At 37.1% G+C, this 19,237-nt stretch overlaps 1 protein-coding gene across 5 annotated transcripts in view; it reads right to left on the bottom strand.

The window, feature by feature from the left end:
* The window catches only part of POLA1 (DNA polymerase alpha 1, catalytic subunit), a 187,722-nt gene that overhangs the window by 92,082 nt on the left and 76,403 nt on the right, over positions 1-19,237 (bottom strand). For all 5 annotated transcript variants that reach the window (XM_039551766.1, XM_039551768.1, XM_039551774.1 and 2 more), the window contains 3 exons: positions 18,090-18,264; positions 10,702-10,883; positions 8,842-8,973 (listed from right to left, as the gene is read on the bottom strand). In XM_039551766.1, the coding sequence (XP_039407700.1) occupies positions 8,842-8,973; positions 10,702-10,883; positions 18,090-18,264 (489 nt within the window). The remainder of the gene's footprint in view (positions 1-8,841; positions 8,974-10,701; positions 10,884-18,089; positions 18,265-19,237) is intronic.

The following is a 19,237-nucleotide window of genomic DNA, read 5'->3' as shown; positions in this document are numbered from 1 at the left end:
AGCTGGATAGCTGAAACTCTCCATACAGAAGAAAGTGAACAAGACTGTCATTAAGCTGCTCTAACAGTTTGAGTGGGACTACAGACTTTTTTTTTTTTTTGTCTCATGTTATAGGACGCTGCACCTGCAGGCAGACTGAAGACACAATAATCTTAAGCATGGCATGGAAACAGAGAGGGGAGGTTCATCTTTAGCAACTAAAAGGCCTTTAAAACAGAGTGCCATCACAGAATGCACAGGCCTAAAGCACAGGCAGAGCTGCCACTTCGCCAGGCTCAATTTATGAAAGAAACAGACAGTGCAAAACCCCGTGTTTGACTGAATGAAAGTCATAGATTAACTAACAATGGGTAAAATGTAGAAATACAGTCCATCAGTAGATGCCATATAATGAAATGTAATCTGAAGCCCAATCTAGACAACCTAACTGATAAGCTTCCAGGATTCTTCACAGAGACCAACACAACAGACACTACATATGGGCCAACAACTGTTTTGAAGTACATTTTTACCATCAGACTACACATACTCTGTCCGTTTCCCGCGCTTCACGTGTCGGAGGAAAATAACTTTAAGGGATGGGACTATGCAACTACACGAATTTATTGTTTAAAATAACAAACGCATCAGTCAAGGCGAGAGATTTTACAACACCTCCGAGTAATGGCGACTAGTCCCAAGATTTAGAGTTACATCATAATTTATAACTTTCCAATCCAATAGGCACCTAAAACAACACTTTGTTTTAGATTAATGACCTATCACCTGTGGCACTTCTCACTGCAATGCAGCTATGTCTTAACCAGTAACTTCTCATGTCACGTACACACAGTTGTCTCTCTTATACCATCTACATTCTTAACTTAAACTATATAAAACCACACTATTATATTTTAAAACCCTTCACCAAAACACCCAGTGTACAATTTTACTTATAATGATAGGAACACAAGTTTGTAATCCTTTTGCTTAAAGTCCACAAATCTCTGTCAATTAAGCCAGACCTAGTCTCTTCCAGGGTTGTAAATCAAAGCCTCCTTTAATTGCAGGAGTTTCTACTCCTCTGTCTCCCACATACTGGAATAAGGTTCTGCACTCAAATCACACTACCTCCCAAAGAAGGCATTACAAAGCAGTTATTTGCTTAATGCCTGGGCATTAAAAAAAAGAATCCACCTGTACATATCCACTGCAGGAAACACTGGTACTCTGCAGAAAACAGACCCTGTGCAGCTTGACTTGACTTCTGAACAAGACAGTAAAGGAAATCCAAAACCCTTTTATGAAGCCATATCTAATGTAACAGTATCTGCCATTTCTTCCTGCAGATGGGAACAGTCTCAATTAAAATGAAGTAACATCTCTTTTTGATCTCAGATGATCTGAAACTTCACTGTCCCTTAAAACTGTTCCTTTCAAACAAACCTGTAGAACTACAGGTTTCACAAGTCAGGAAAAGGAACAAATGTCAACTCTAACACAGCACAGGCTGCTAAAATTGGTGATGGTATTTCCTAGGATACATGATATCTTACAGAAGATTTGCTGCATTATAGCTGGTACTGCTTCTCTTGGCCACCATGTATGAAAAATTAGTAATTCCCCAGAAGTCTCACCCAGCTCAAGGGTCACCTTCCCCCTCCCAAGCACATGAATGAGGACACAAAGGCAGAAGAGTTTAACTAAATGGTGCTGCCCAGACTCACTGCTCTGAGGTTTTTTCACACATATAAACTTGATTCCAGGAACCAAGCTGAAAGGTGTGAAGTACTCCCCACCGGATGTGTTCAATTCTCGAATGCTGACACACTCACCCATTTTCCCTTGCTGCACCAAATACTAAACATCAACGAGACCTAAACAGCTGCTTACATGAAGCTAAATAAGAGATTTTAAAATTGCCTTCTAACTATAAAGCTTCCTTATGATGAGATTTTGAATACTGAAATAACTCCTGTTGAGGAACATCTTATTTAATTTTTCTAAGAGTGTTTTATCAAGAGCTAGAAGACTGACTGAACATTGCTAGAATTATTTTTGGCAACAGTAACTGCCTGAAACCAGAAAAAAAATGGAAATAATTCTTTTAACATCTAAGAGTAGGGAAAAAATAAAACACCTGCAAAAGCCATTCCCACTATGCCAAAAGGAAAAGCATCCTAGGGCAAACACAGATGAAGTTTTTCATGTATGCCCTCAATTGCCTCCCACCCCCATGATTTTCTTATTCAATTATCTTTAGGAATGTGGACTATGAAAGACAGCATCAAACAAAACTGTTTACAAAAGAAGGCAACTGCTTGAAGAACATTTTAGTTTCCCAAATACTGTAAAATTTATTTTAAGCTTACTTTTGAAGCTGAAGGAAAAAATCATGATAAAGACTGAGAAACTTTAGGATAGGTAACACAAAAGTAAAGTTTAGTGAAGTTATTATTAAACAATCCATATTTTTTCCTTTTATGTGCCCATTCAATTCTGAACTACCACAGATGGTGCTATTTTAGGTTTTGGTTTTTTTAAAAATGGCTTAAAGCAAGTAATTTTCACTTCCTAAAATTGGCATTGGACCACAGATTTCCATATTAATAGTGACTTCTACAAAAACATTTCTGATAAGCACATCACTTTTAGGTCATGAACATCAAGCAAACTTATTCTTACGGAAGGAACTATGTCCAGAGAAAATATGGTCTCTTCAGCTTCAGATTTTAACTCTGGTTCTCCTGATGGATGCAAGGTGCTTAGGCAGTGTAAGCATTCCTGGTTACATACACATCAACAGCATCAAGCCTTCAAGGCCAACAGAACTTGTGCACTTGTGTAATCTCCTGGCAAGATGGTTCTCTATTAAAAGTTCTGTAGACTAGTACAGACTCAGCCTGGTTTGGTATTTCAGTAATTGGTTGGTCCAAGTTATTATAGTATAAGGCATTAACTACGTCAGAATTCCATGAGAACTCGTGGTTTTAAGACCTACTTTATTCCTTATTTAGATTACCTGGACTTTTCCTTCTTGTAATGCCTCTAATTATAGACTAGTGGGATAATTTTCCATCAAACTTTAAACTGAACATAAAAACCTAAAACAATTTAAAATAGCTCTCTAAAACTCCTGTAAAAAGAAGAAAGATGAACAACGATCCTTTCAAGACCAGTGATTTGTTATAAACCCTCCTGTGATTAATTATTTGTTATTAAAATAGACTCAAAAGCAGCAAATCCTCCAAATCTATGCAGTATCTGTAGTGCTTCTGTCAATCCAAGGTATCCAGAGGACACATTTGGTCACTCTCTCTCAAGCACTATCAGTAATGCCATTGTGACATATCTCTCCACAGGATGCACAGATCTGCCCAACATTTAAAATTCTTGGCTACAGAATCTCCTAACAAATGCTGCTACTGGGACACCAAAGCTACACACTTTGTAGTCAGCGTAAAGCCAGATCAGATACACTGAGCTGCAACTGCATCTCTCAACTGCAGCACAAACCTGCTCTCCAAGTGTTGCCGAAATTCATCACTGCTTTGACCGGGGCAACAGATCAGTTCCAACAGAGTACCTTCAAAGACTGTGCTTTCTGTAATCCTCTGAAGACAGCAACATCTTGTTATTAGATGAGTGATTCAATCACCTAGGTAAACATTACACACTTGGTGGCAATCATAACCACGACCATATTTACCTCTGGGCACACTTCCTGTAACACAGTGTTCACAATACTGCCATTTATAAGCCTAAGCAGACAAATTATTGTGATAATAAGTCCTTACATTCCTGCATTCTACCTACAGAGGAAATTACAAAGCTAGTTTTACTCTATTGAAGCAATCCACATTTCTTAGAACCTGATCTATGTGGTGGCCAGCCTGGGGAGCCTTTTCTACAAAGAGCTAACAGAGATATCTAGTGTCATTAAGCCTTCTCTTGCAAGGTACCAGACTGGGGACTAACTACAGATTCTGCTTCTTTGCTTACGTTAACTCCTTCTCAGTGGCTAAAATTTGGAGTGCAGAGAGTCATACTCAGCCTCTCTCAACCACCAGTGAGATGGATGCATGTCCGTCATGGCTGGTAAAATCCAATGAGGAGAGTTAAACCCTTTGTAAAGACATATCGATCATTACTTTGAAACACTTCACTAAAAATTGTATTGATGCTAGAAGTCTGAACCAAACAATTCCTTTACAGGGCAGATCATGGAGAAGTTGCAGTAATAGCGAATCGATTCCAGTTAATGGACTCTATGAGTGCTGTGACAAATAACTGCTTCCCCAAAACACACTACACACTGTGACCAAAAGAGTTATCTTTTATTATTCGATAAACATAAATTATGACAGATGTATTACACTTCCATATGGTAGAATACTGACTGTCCTGTTCAATAATCAAGACATTTCTAACTTGCTCCTGGTTAACCAAAACTTGATTCCAAACACAACTCATTTGTCAACCTCAGTCAAGGAGAGGACCACAAAATACTACTGTGGAAGGGAGAAGGAAACTCCTGATAATGTGGTGGCAACCTCCCTTCTCTCTCTCACATTCCCAGTAAACTGTGAAGGGAATCACATTAATATTTTATCTTTCATTCCAATCGCCCCGAATTCTGCCTTGACTTGGAAGCTGTCAGTACTAAAAATAAACATCTCTGTTTCTGTATGTATAAACCAAAATGACAGTGATACAAGTTGAAACTTGGAAAAGACTCAGAAACCTATTTCCATACATACAGAAAGGACTGAAAATAATCACTGGAGTTAATCTGAAGGCAGAGTCTAGCTATCTGATTCTGCCTACCACATCAGCTGGTGTCACAGTTCTGGCCCTAACTACTCTTCATCACATGCCCATGTAATTCTAGTACTATTAGCACAGAAATAAATAAAATATTGTACTATTACCACTACAAGACACCTTTCCCTCACGCCAAAGAAATTTCTTACCCCAACTCACCCACCAAACAAACACACTTTCAGTGCATGACTGTTGTGAGAACATTATTACAGAAGTCATCACCATCGTCTACAATCATATTTTCACCTGTTCATGGGGTGTACACCTGTGGGCTCTTGGCAATACACTTCACTGAGGTGTGGGAAATTTCCGGTTCAGAACGAGCCCTGTCATCTTTGTTCTCTTAAGCAAATACGCCACATAATCCCAAAACCTGTGTGAATGCTATGGCCTCTTATAATGTTATCTTATTTATAAATATTTTACCTTTTTAAGTGCGCAAAATACTAATGCAAATCCCTTGAACATATATACAAGAGCCAGAACAGCAATATATATATAAAAAGTAATTCAAAGATCTTGAAGGTGCATTTATACTGTGACCTAATGTGCAAGCAGTAGACCACCCCACCACAGGTAAGAAATGAGAAATTTTGAGGGCTATTGAACACTGAATTTTCACAGCTGAACAGTATAAAGTTATTTAGCAGCGTTCAATAGCCTTCAAACTCACTTCTGCCTGTGGGTTACAGTGGTCCAGCAGAAAAAGACTGGGAAACAAAAACAATACAGGTTGGAACAAGATTTTCTCAGTATTTTTTAAAAACTCTTTTAAAGTTCACATCATTTTATGTGTTTTGAAAACCATACAGAGTTCTACAGATGCCCTACACTATTAATCAGACAGCATAGAAAGAGCATCCATATAAAAGCAGGTTTTAGCCTATAAATATACTACTAACAATAGCACAGGTGTATACATGTATTAAAAAAAAAAAAGAAAAACCTGCTGCTTCGGGGACAACAGCTGCCCAGTCCAACCAATTCTGTATGCATTTTGCTACTACTCAAATGGCATATGCAACATGTTGGGGGCCTTCATTCAGTTCTTTTTAGTTAGCAAAACTAACATCTGAATAGCTGGATAAGATACGGGATTCATTTTATTGTCATGAATACTGACTTTTACAGGGCTTTTAAAAGGGGATCTAAAAGAGTGTGTATTTGTTTACCAAGTCCTCAAAAACGAGCATTTGAATATTCCAGTGGGAAACACAAAGCAGGTTCCAACATAATAATTAGATCCACTTACTAAAAATGAAGTTACATCCTGCTTAAGCAAAGAAATTGGTCAGTTTTTCCATTTATGCTTGCATATTTCAGCTTTTACCCATTCCCTAGCATGGATGTTTCATTGATGGCTGAGGGTAACACTTCAAAAATGAACTAGCTAAACAAACTTCCCAGCAGCACTTGACAGAGCTACACCTATTCTTCCCCATTTCCAAAGCAGTACAGAATTAATTACCAGTTCTATGGATCTATTGTAAGTATAATAGACTAAAGAGCTATCACAGACACATTTATTGTAAAAGCACAATCCCAAGAGTGTCTAGTAGAGGGCCAAAACGATTAACACAAATGCTTTGTCAGATCAAAGATAAAACCTGCACCGCCCAATTGAGGAATGAATTAGAACAGTGGGTTATCTTTCAAATTAACCAGGGCAGTTAGTGAGGAAAATTTCATGAAAGTGTAATTCTTAGCCTTTGTGAATCCACACAGCAGGCATTCTGCCAGCTGACAAGATGATGAAATTTTCATGCTTAAAAAAGCCCTCTTCATTTCCCAATTTAGATTAGCTAGCGTTTCTCTCTCTTTTCATCTATTTGCTCTTCTGAAGCAGAATTAAAAAAAAAAAAAAAAGCACACAACAGGATCAATCTCTCATAGAATAAATGCATTTCTGAGAAGAAATAAAATCCTTCCATGTAATTTTTAAATATATTTACATTTAAGAGTAAGATTATCAAAATTGATATTGTTAATACCATTAAGAAATCTGTAAATACTGGAGCAATGGTAGATGGGTTTTGGAAGTCAAATATAAAACATTTCAATGTTTAATGGCAAAAAACGATTGCAGATATTTTCATATAAAGGCGAGTTATTCACAAAAACAATGGGATTGTAGCAGGCTTACAAAATTCTATTTATACACTTACACTTGCATCTTTTTAAAGGAATGTAGTATATCATGATTGTATGTATTTATTTAACACAGTTTCATGTGCCAAAAAGGGCAAGATGATTTTCTACTTTTAGATTTTACGGCACTTCCCGCCTTCCCCCCCCCCCCACTTTATACAGCCACATATAAAAGCATTTCAATAGACTAAAGGAAACAACAAGCAAGATCTTGAACACTTAAACACCTAAAAAAAAAATCTGATTCAAAGCTCAGTGAAAAAAAAGTACACTTATTCATCTCAGTGAGCTGTGGATCAGGCTGAAAGGCTCTTGATAGGGCTGTCTTCATAAAAGGCAGCTCATTATTTACAGGTTAAAAACCATTTTCGCATTTTATGTTTTTGTATTATGTGCCATTTGACGGATATACAAACAAAATAATATCTAAAAAAAATTTATAATGGAGTGACAATATATTTGACCCATACAAATTGGTATTTCTGTGCCCTTCAGATGCAATTATTACAATATGAGATTGTTTAATAAGAGCCTGAAAGTTTCATTAAATGTTTTGTTCAGACAGTTTTTGCCATAATACTTCTGGGTGTGTCTTTACAGCTTACAGGATTATATATATTAGTGCAAATACCCATTTGATGAATTTCAACTCCAGCTGTTATACAGTCACTACAAGTACTGGATGAAAGGAATAAACTAAAAGTCTCAGCATCCGATTTTCTAGGAGCTAACAGGACAAAAAGTTTACTTGCCCAACTCCATGAAAAGCCCTTTTGTAAAAAGAAAATTAATGTGCAATCTGGAAATTAATCTCACATTTCCAGAGTCTGAATGTATTCCACAGTCAAAAAGTGGTTTTAAACCTTATTATAGCTAACTAGTTTAAAAGTAAATTCTCAGTACTAAAAAAACCCTGAAGCTTTTACTTACATGGACAAATGATTTTCTTTTTCATTATATTAATTATCCAATATACCATGTAGTAAGATACTTAATAGATTTATGTAAGCAAATTACAATGTTCAACATTTAAACATTTCAGTTTGGTTCATAGCTTGGTCTTAAAAGACAAAACAACCAACCAACCAAAATAAAAACAGAACAGAGCAAAACATTACACGGCTTTTTATTCTTATTAGCAATAAGAATTTCTCCTGCCCTTCTAGCACATTAGAAATGCAAAACATATTGATATAAGTTAAAAAGCATGGTGGGTTTTGTCCTAAGGTTGGACAGTGAGAAGACAGGAATTTTAAATACTACACTTTTTTCCCCCACAATTCCATACAAAGCCAACCACTACCACTGGCACTTTGGATTTCTTGCACTACCCCTCAAAAAAAGAGAATTATTTCAAATTAATTAACCATCCATCTGTCTCCTCTTTTTTTCCCTTCCCAATCACTATTAAGAAAGATTCATTGTATTTCCCTTCCTACTGTCCCTCAAAGAATTTTTACAGACATACATTTGGGTTTCCTTTTCACAATGTAACACAATATACATCAATTTGAGTTAAAGAAAGAGAATCATATTTCAATTACATGAGAAACTGATTTGATAAGCTCCACAGATTTTCCTAAAACCATTGAGATAATGCACTCTGGCTAAGAATCTGGAAAACACAGAGCTACTACATCTGTAATAATGCTGACACACACAATTACAAAAATGTAAATATATCTATCTTGAGCCTGAACTGAGAAAACAAACATTCTAAATTAATATTTTAATTCACTGATTGTTTTATTTTCATCAAGTTGGGGTTTGATGCTGTATGCTACCACCTTGGTCTATACAAAAAAAAAAAAGGTAACATGACAGTCACTAAAAACCCAGCACTACTTCAAAAACTCATTTCATATGGCAGAGTATTTTCTGCATACTTACACTGTAGTATTTTCTGAGGTAGCGTCTAATATCCAGTAGTAACTTGTTGTTCATTTGAACCACATAGCTGAAAGGAGGCTCTTCACATTCTGTCTTGCTGCACCTTTGCAAGCTGGGTTCAATAAATCGCCCCTGAAAACAGAAGTGTAAAAACAGCATCATTAGGACAGATGATGGCAGCAGAAGTTACCACAGGAGTTTAGACATAATACATATGTTTTTAAAAGTAACAGTCTTAAAGGGCCCATAATATCTGGGCCTTCTTTCTTCCCATCATGGTTGGCCACACCCACATGGGAAAACTGTAGGTCAAGATACCTTCATTCTCTTCTTAAGGAAAGCTCTTTTAGAGAACACACCACAAAGTTAGTAATTCAAAAAGAGATGTTGAGTAAAAGAAAAATAATCTGTGGACAAATCATGCTCCCCTATGTCTACCAAATAAAAAGAGGTTTATTGTTTTATCAGAGACAAAGTTCTGCCTCAGTCCTCTGATCAGAACTTTGAAACCAACCTTATAGATACTAATTATGAAATTACCAACAGGGCTGTAGAGACAAACCTCATTAAAGAAGAATCAAATGATCATCTTTTATTTTCTCCTAGTTCAAAGAATAGCTCTTACGGTTTTGCACTATCTCACTCCCTTATTTTCATAACCTTCTGAACACCTGACATTAAAATTTCAGAACCTGGAAGAGTTGTGTGAACAGCTGAAATTAAGTTAGTGGAATTCTCCTTAATACAGCAACAGTCTGGTAGGCTGGACAGTCATACAGCTTTCAGAAAACCTTTCTTTCAAGGTAAGACTTAGCTGCTGTGAGCCATCTTGGCTAACCCCCCACTCACAACACTAATTAATTCCAGGTGAAATAGAGGAGATTTTTGGCTTGGTTTCAGGATTTCTTCTGTTGTTTGGTGGTAGGGATATATATATTTTTTAAGGAGTTTGACATCCACTCCTCTCCAGTTAGCCCATCTGCAACTTGTCAAGTCTACATGCAATTAACTGTCTTATTTACAGCTGCAAGGAACAAAAGTCAAGGATTCACAAAGTATCACTCGATTTGTGTGTCTTTTCCTCTTACTTGCTTCCAAAGACTGCTTTATTTTGATTCAAAAAATGCAAAACATCTGCTGTTTGTCCAAATTAACTTAAAATAATTACTTTTAATTTAGATAAAAGATTTATTTGCTTTCAGTTTCAAGGTTTTCACTACTCTGAAGCTCGCTAATTTCCCGATGACTAATACATACATAACATGCTGTAGAGTTAAATACTTGGCCCTATTTCAAGTTGTGATCCAAGGTCAGAGATACATTTTTTGGCAGAACTTCTCAACAAGAATGTATCCCTATGACTTTTTATTCAATTCACAGAGACAGAAGGGAAGATAACATAGAAAAACCTTACTGTCAAGTAGGGAGGTAGGATGTAGCAAGATAAACACAAGTTTAAAAAGCACTTTGTTCCAATTAATATGATTTAGGATAAGAAACTATGTCATTGCTATACAAAAAATTTATTAAATAGAGAACTACAAGTTACTAAGGTGTTAAGATAAGGATTCCTTTAAAAAGTTACAGCAACAATCACTCATGACTGTGGGCAAACAGATTAATGAAGCCAGATAATCTCACAGTTCTGTGAGATGACGCAGCTGAAATGTAAAAATGGGAAAAATATTTCAGCACCATCCTATCAGCAATTATCTGCTCCAAAGCTATAAATAGCAGGACTGAAACAATATGGTATCTTCTCCAACATCATATGAATCCTATCTGAAAAGCTGTTCTCTCTACAAGCATTTTTCTCCCTCACCAATGAACAGAAATGAAACAAACAAAAATCCAACTAACCGAACCATCAAAGACATTGTCATAAATATTTTCTGTTCCGCATTTGAGGCAGCAAAACTTGAATCTTTCACAATCCTTATATTTCTCCTCATCAGTGAGCTGAGCTGGGCCACCAACCAAGGCATCATTCTCCTCATCTTTATGGTAACGGTGATGGACTCTGAATTGGGAGGGATCCAGTCCTATTAATAAGAAACAAAAATTTCAAAAGACTAAGAGGTCAACCATGCAAGCAGGCTTATTTTTCATATGCTTGGTGAAGCAGATTCAAAAGAAAGTTACAAAATGTAAATTCAGAAGCTGAAAATCTCTCCTTAGCAAAACTTCCTCTATAAAACATAAAAACATTCTACAATTTTTAACCATGAATAAAGGTTCATGAGACATGAAGAAATCATCTTACTTATCTTCTTACGCAAGATTGCTTTATAAATAAAACAAGCACACTGCATTATCATGGGAGTATGCAAGAGAACATTTTGTTTCTGAGGAAACCACTCCTAACGGATAGCTTTATTGTTATTTTCTTCTTAAGTTACATAGAAAATATTTCAATAAAAATGTGCATCGTTCTTAAGAAACAGTCTTTAAATCAAAATGGCACCATTAAAACCAAAAACAGAGAATAAAAACCCCATTAAAGAAACGCGGGTGCACTGCTATTACCAACTCCTTCAAGTCCGTACACAACTGCCAACTCTGATTTCAATGCAGTGGTCGATTTCATTTTGGCTCAGTGGTTAACAGCATGGAGGTTTCAATCTAATGCAGTGGTTAAAATTCAGCAGCAGCATTTAAAACCACAGCGCTGGAGACAAAGTGCTTTATTTTTGATTGCCAGAACTCAAGATTTTAAACAAATAAATACACAAAAGAGATCCCAGAAATACTGATTCAACTACAAATAAGTAAATAAGCAAGCAAGCACGAAGTTCACTGTTCTGGGAATAAGACTGCCAAAGTAAACTTAATAAAAATCCTCAAGTTTTGTCATCCTTTGTCATGTGCAACATTTTAAAAGTCCATGCATCTCATTTACAGGGTTTTTTTGTTAACTTTAGAAAAAACACATGTTGGGGAAAAAAACTTAATCGAATGAGCATGTAGGAAAAAACCTTCAGAAAAGTGTGGCTCACTTTACCAGTAAAACAAAAAGATCAGAGAAGCACTTCAAAAAATATTTTTAACAGACATTAGGCCAAGTACCACATTACCATGTATTAATCTATATCCTGTATAAATTTCAGTTCCAAAAATGTAGTAATTCCTATAAGAAATGTAACAAAGACCACAAATAGAAAGTGAAGCTTCACCTTATTATAACTACCGTTACACTTAAAGACAACGCTTGGGAACAATATTCAGGTAAATGATACAAATACTATTGCACTTACAAAACAGTTGTGTTATACAGGCAAATATAGATTGTCCTTACATAAAAGAATTGATATGTCTCACTTTAATACCACTATTCTGAATTTTTATGTTGCAGTCTTAAAACAAATTCAAGGACAAGGAAAAATTCCATTGCCAAATAAGTTTATTTAGTTCTTGATAGAATATGGGCTCCACTAAAATTTATTCAATCTTCCCAATTTTGTCAAAAGAAAAAAATGACAACGCATAAAGGTAACACTTCACCTCCAGGAGGTTCCTAAACTTTAAATATAGTTCTCCACTATTCATTAAAAGAAAGAGCATACAAAGCAAAATACACTGCTAATAGCATATTTTACAGCTTAATACATATGGTATCCCCCAAAAAAGGCTGTAAGGGTTTGTTTCTGGTTTGTTTTGGGGGGTTTTTTTGGTTTGTTTTTTTGTTTTTTTTTTTTTTAATAAAAGGGCTGGTAATATATTTGCTGTTTTAGAAAACAGAGAGTATGTTCTGCAGCACGCAGGTAGTAGATAAAAGGTTTAGAAAGTTCAGTATTCAGATTTTTTAAAAAAATAAAGCAAGCAGTAGGTTGAATCTAAGGTAGTAATGGTGAAAACAAAATTTCTCAGTTTACTTTGAGTTCAGAAGTGGAATGCAAAAACATCATTGCAACTTTCTGATACAGATACCACTACAGTTCGGCTAGAAACTTATCTTTGGTTGTTTCCCAAAAGGCAAATATGGAGCAAAGTAGCTCACTGAAAAAGATAAAAGGAGACAAATGCTGGTCTTCAGACAACCACAGTGTTCCAACACTGAGTCAAAAACAGTGACAGTAAATATTGGTCATTTAATACTAGTTTAACAGAAAAATAAAAAATCATTGTGTGAATTTAAATCACACCTATCTCTGAACTTAGCTGTTTTGGCTGGAAAAACAACAGAAAAAATATTGTGCTGAATTAAGCATACACCTAACTTTTGGTGTGCAAACTGCCACAGTGAAATAAAAGGGAGTACAAATCAGGCTTTTAAAGAACATGCCTACCTTAATTATCTTGTGGAATTGGGACCTATTTTATATATTATCTCCTTACAGGAATAGTTAGTTGGCTCAATTAATCCATTTCAGCACACTAACTGGCATCTTCTCAGACCAGGTCACACTGGCCACACTATTTTACTTGGTACACAAAACAGGGGCTATCTGATTGGGCAGTTGAAAAAAAATAATATCTGGTTTTGGTAATTTTTAAATGACTAGGATGAGACTAATCTGTGAACTTTGAACTCTTTTTTTTTTTTTTCCCCCTATTACATCAAGAAAAAATAAAAATCAAAGGGACTTTGACTTACTCTGGCAGCAAGAAGTCTTCAGGGCTATCATTAAATTACCTGCACTGCAGGTAAGCTTTCCCACCTCACCAAAACTACGAGGCTGGACGCAGGACAAAGCACCGCAACATTACAAATGTGCTGATGAAAGCAGTGTGACCAAAGTAATCGATACAACTAAGTTCTGGGACTTGTTCCTGAATTATTTAATAATTAAAACATTTACTGACTGGCAAGCAAAGCAGCTCACTCAAGAACCTGAAAAAACGGTCAGAGATTTTTACCAAATGCAGTATTTTAAAAGCAGCATTTCTGCGGATCACTGGTGCGCGTCCTTCCCCCGCCCTGCGGCGGGCACCGGGGCGCCGCGGGAGCGCCGGGCAGCGGTGCGGGGCCCGGGGCAGCTCCCGGGATGCCGCATTCCAGCCGCAGGTGCGCGGGGCCGCGGCGGTTCCGCCCGCACCTTTCCCCAGGGACCCGGCGCACGGGCCGGGAATCGGCAGCCGGTGCTGCCCCCCCGCGGCCGGCGCCGCGCACTGCAGCGGGGCCCGCGGGGCCGGGGCCGCCCGCCCGGCCGGGCTGCTCGGTTGTTCATTCACATCGGTACTGCTGCTTTTATGCATTCATCTTAGCGCTGTTTCTTTTATTCATTCATATTTTTGCTGTTTCTTTTATTCATTCAGAGCGCCCAACGCGCTTTAGCAATTCTCAGTTTCTGAGCAGGTCTGGAGCATCTCAAAAACACCCAGCCAGACCACAAACAGCAAAGTTCACACGCTCTAGGGCTCGTCATCGTATCGTCATGAAATTCGTCATGACTTCAGTCTTAGTTTTCATCACTGCCCTTTCACTTCACTCTCTAATGTGAGGAAAACAACAAAAAAGTCAGAACCTGAGGTAAGTTCTGTGTGCCACAAGGAGAGCATCTATCCTGGTTTCTGTCTGGAGACTGACCAGCTGCTGAACACTGTATTAAAAACACCTATTAAACGATTATCTAATAATAATAATAATAAAGGACAATATAAAAAGACAATATATTCGGTGCTGATGTGTTTCCTTACAAGAAGCAGCTAACACATAGACACTGCATCAAAGCAAGGAGCAGTACTGGTAAGTACTCTTAATGACAAGCCTCATCAGGACCCAGTAGTGACTCCCTAAAATCAGGCAGCCTTCCTAAGAAATGCCCAAATGCCAAGCAACCTGCAGAGCACCGATGTGCACATTCCTCTGTAAGGCAGCAGCACATACCTCTTTCAGAACATCATGACACTGTCTAGGACAGCAGTCATCAACTTCCATCATGAAGCAAATAATATTACACAGTAACAGCTACAAAAATCCCGCAGTTAAATGACTCTGCTTTCATAATGTCTGCATATTTCTGACAACACACAAATAAGATGTGACTTTTCTTTGAGACAAGAAGCAGTACTTACGTATTAATAAAAACCCCTTATTTGAAATACAGTAAGATAATTGCTCTGCCATACAGTTCTTCCAGTTTAAAAGCTAGGTATCTTAAGGATGAAGTAAGGTCTCCAAGATTTAGGAAGATCAGATTTATTAAATGATATAACTGATCAGACTGCACACTTTATTCAGTTTTACAAACCGAGACAATCCTCACCTTGTCACTGCTTTTCCTCAGAAACTTCACGACAAAGAGAGTGAGTGCAAGAGTATGCCCATGAGGTTCTCCTTTTTAAGAACGATAAACTTCCATCACTCAAAGGCTAGGCAGACCTCCTACTAAGCCCCAAAACAAAAGGCAGTTTTCAACTTGATTCCGTAGTGAATAAATATGATATTTAAGGGGTTCTCTGCAATTTTTAAGTTGCATTATTTGCTCCCATTCTTCTGTGTCTAAAATAGTTTAAAATTACTTGCTCTGAGCACAGACAGAACAAAGAACTTTTCATCACTTTGATGTGAGCCAAGCTCCCCAAGCAGAGCTCAATTTTATCTACTCAGACTAGCAGGGTGACATAAAACATTCACCTTATAAACAAGCCTGATTATAGATTCTGTTAAACATACAGCCAAGATCTTTTTCCTACAACCACTCTCCCTACACAGACACATATTCTATGTAACACAATAAATCTGATCAGTGGAGGAAGACACAAACAGTGAAAATGCAAGAAAGTTTTGGTCCACATATATGCTACTTATATATCGTCCAGAACCAGAAAATGCACCTTTTTGCAACAAGATGGGAAAAACAATGGGCATTTGGATGTATATCACGATGAAAATACTAAGTAAAAAGCCCAACTTAGCATCCCAGAACAGTAAACAGCTTCCATACTTGCTTGTTTTAGCAAGCTGGACTCAAGTATTTTGTACTCCTTTGTATCTTGCAAAGGATTTCTGATTTCTCGAAAGAAAACCACTTGACCATGCCTCCAGTACCATTAAAAAACCCTGTAAGATAACTTCAGCTTGCAATAACTTATGTACAACTCTGATCAAGTGCTATATATAAAAACCTAAGCAGATCAGAAGTCTTGAAAAAGACCTGCCTTTACCCTCAAGCTCAATTTAAGCTTTCCAAAGAAAACAAAGCTAGGGAAGGTGATAAAATTTTGACTGTACAGCAAGGTCAAACTGAACACACTTCAAATCTAAGATTGTAATAGATACATACAGGTTTTCAGACTGACAATTGTGGACTATTAAAAAACGCTCAGCTGCATGATGCTATTATAGACCATAAAAGAAATTTTCATCTGGAACGTACTACAGTGCAAAAAGCAGCACAGGCTTTTGCAAACAGTAGGTGCTATCAAGCAGCACAGAGCTCTTAAGATCTGGGTAGCTAATTTAGGTGTCTGAAGGGAGCCAGTCTCTTCTGAAAATCTAACCTGTTGTGAATAAGAACTCTGAATTTGAGCTTAACTCTACAAGACTAACAATCTTTGCCAAATAAACTAGCTTCAGAAATCCTTCCTGTCTTTCACCTAAATGAAGTACAAGTTTGCTGCCTATTTTAAACCCCTTCAACCTAACCAAGTATGCTTGACCTTTTCAGCCAGGCATACCACACAGTCGACTGACATCAAGGGAAAGTTGGATACCAAGGCCCTGCCACATAATAAACAGGATGATTTGTATGGTCAGCCTGCATGTGTGGAGCAGGGCTGACACCTCCTCAAAGCATGAGAGCTGCTGAGGACACATGGCAACATCAAATGCCTCCAAGAAACACCTTTGCTGACTCAGAAAAAGCAGAATTTCTGTCTTCAACCCCTTCTCAACAACTCAGAAATAGAAATGAAAAACACTGCATGTTACAAGGATTGCCTTGGGAGATTAAGATCCTTCATGGCTATCATCACCCTTCCTGAGAAACAAGAAGGCAGGACCTTTCTTGCACACGTTTTAAGTACAATCTGGAAGCTGATCAGCTGTTCCTAAGGGAGCTACCAAGATGCAGATACACAGGTAAAGAGTCCTGAGGCAACCTGCTACCAGGTGACTTTAAGTAGCCAAATCCTGGATCTTGGCCTTTACCTAAACACAAAATGCTGACGACCAGCTCTTCCCTTGAGCATTCCAATATTCTGAATAAAATAATTTCTGCAGGTCTGAACTTCCTGTAGGCATGGGCGTAGCATAAACAGACTATTAAACTGACACAGCACAACTCCCCAAGAAGTTCTCCTAGAGAAAAGGCAGTCTTGTCAAGAACTTTGTAGCCAGCAAAATTAACAACTTTCTCATGTCCTTGAGTAACAGTTTTAAAAATAACAAACTACGTGTGGGATACAAATCACAAAATTTCTGTTTATCAAATAGATCAGTCAAGTCTGTGGGTTAATCACTTCTGGGGAGGAAACAACACTAAAAGGAATACACACACAGAGCATAGCATTTTCAAGAAGAGACCCAATAGAACTGTTAACAAGTTTTCAACCTTTCAGTTTTTTTAGGTAAGAAGCCTAGGGAATAGAAAAGAAAGAGGCAATCACAGTAGGGCAGAAAAATCTCTAATTCTAATTATTAGACGTCCTTTTAAAAGGAAAAACTACTCTAACAAGAGCAATTCCCCGTTGCTCATTTGAATTAAAACTGTTGACTCTGTTTATCACTAACATTAGTTTGGTTTCTTTTTTGACAGCACTTCTTGGTTTTGGGATGACTTAACTCCTTCATATGAAGCAGTTAAAACTGTTATTAAGATTTCATGTTTCTATTATCCACTAGGTCAGTTCTAGCAATCAAGTCTTAACTTACATCCTCGTAAAAACTTGTATTCTTTCATTATAATTATGACTGTTTTTTTCCTGGGAAGATGCCAGAGATGCCAGCATTTCTCTTTGGAAAAATGTTAATTCTGCATACACACCCCAGACCCCCTTTAGTAACTTAAGCAAATCTCAAAGACATGCAATAGTACTGTCATTTCTGAAAAGCAGGTTTTTGCAACTCTGAACAAGGATTGTAAGATTAAATTTATGTTAGTGATCACCTTCTGAAAAAACACTATTCTGCAGGAGTCATAAATATACTTAAGAGTCCACACTGCTTTCTACAGGCTGTGTAACACAAGCTATTGCTCAATGTAAAAAGACTGATTTGGGGAAGCATTTCTGCTGAGAAACATACATTAATACCTCTCATTTTGGATCTGGCAATTCTTTAAATAAATTGAATTTAGAATACTTACCTAACCACGTTGCAATAAGAACAGAATCAATTCCCTCTATGGGCTCACATATTCTAGCAACTACTGGATGTATTTGCTGTGACAGGTAGTACTGAGTATCAATTTTAAGATTTTCTTGCTTTTTTAACTGTTCCGGAGCATATGCTCTCTGGTTGGCACTGAGATCTGATCCATCCTAAGACAGGAGACACATACAAAACAAAGTGTGAAAAAAGTCTATACAAAGGATGATGTTTCAAATATTATGCATTATTTTAATGCAAAATTGTTACACACTCTTTTTGGTTGATTTATTATGCATCCAATACAAATCCAGCAGTAGTAAAAAAACTGCATTGCTGATGCTGGCATCAACTAGCAAGTTCAAGAATGCAAAACCAGCTTGTATTATTGCAGCCTACACGTGCAAATCAGTACAAGTAGACAGAGTAAACAGTCCCATCTGTCAATTCTGAAATGCACAATGAAAACACATTGTAACTATCAGCCCAGTTAAAAATACACAGAGGGCATGCATTTTGGATTCACTTTGTACTAAACCAGCATTATCATTTTGCACAACAAGCAAATTCTAAGTCATGGATATCAAAACTATATCTGTTTTGCTAGGAAATTTATATTCTTTAATTCTATAAAGAAACAAATAGAACGAATGGTCAGAGAATGGACCATCGCTCATTGGCATATGAATAAACAACAGAGGCAGCAGTGTTGATTTGAAAGAGGAAATTCTCAAATATTAAGAAATATCAAAAGAAATGTATGGTGACGTCCCAAGCCAAGAGAGAAACACCATTTAGAGGTTAAAATATACATTACATTCTTCTCCAACTTGAGAGAGGAAGATAAGGAGAAAATAATTTAATTTGGGAAGACAATAACTAAATTGAAAACAATATACATGGAGGAATTAAGTATCAAATCTAAGATGCGAGTACTCTTTTGGAAAATGTAACTCATTTAAATCTGTAGAATCATATTCCCAGTCCTCAACTGCACTAGGAAATTTCATTTTTAATGTGTGCCAAAAATCTTAGAGCAAAACTTAAAGCAGTATTTTAGCAAGATTCCGTAATAGACATAAACACTTAGAGGGATGGGGCATGGTGGGGGGAAGTACCACAACAGTTCTGGGGTTTTGTTTTTTC

This window comes from Corvus cornix, chromosome 1 (assembly GCF_000738735.6).
Source record: "Corvus cornix cornix isolate S_Up_H32 chromosome 1, ASM73873v5, whole genome shotgun sequence".
NCBI classification, from domain to species: domain Eukaryota; kingdom Metazoa; phylum Chordata; class Aves; order Passeriformes; family Corvidae; genus Corvus; species Corvus cornix.
The sequence above is the reverse complement of the archived record's forward strand: the minus strand, read 5'-3'. Positions and strand labels throughout refer to the sequence as shown.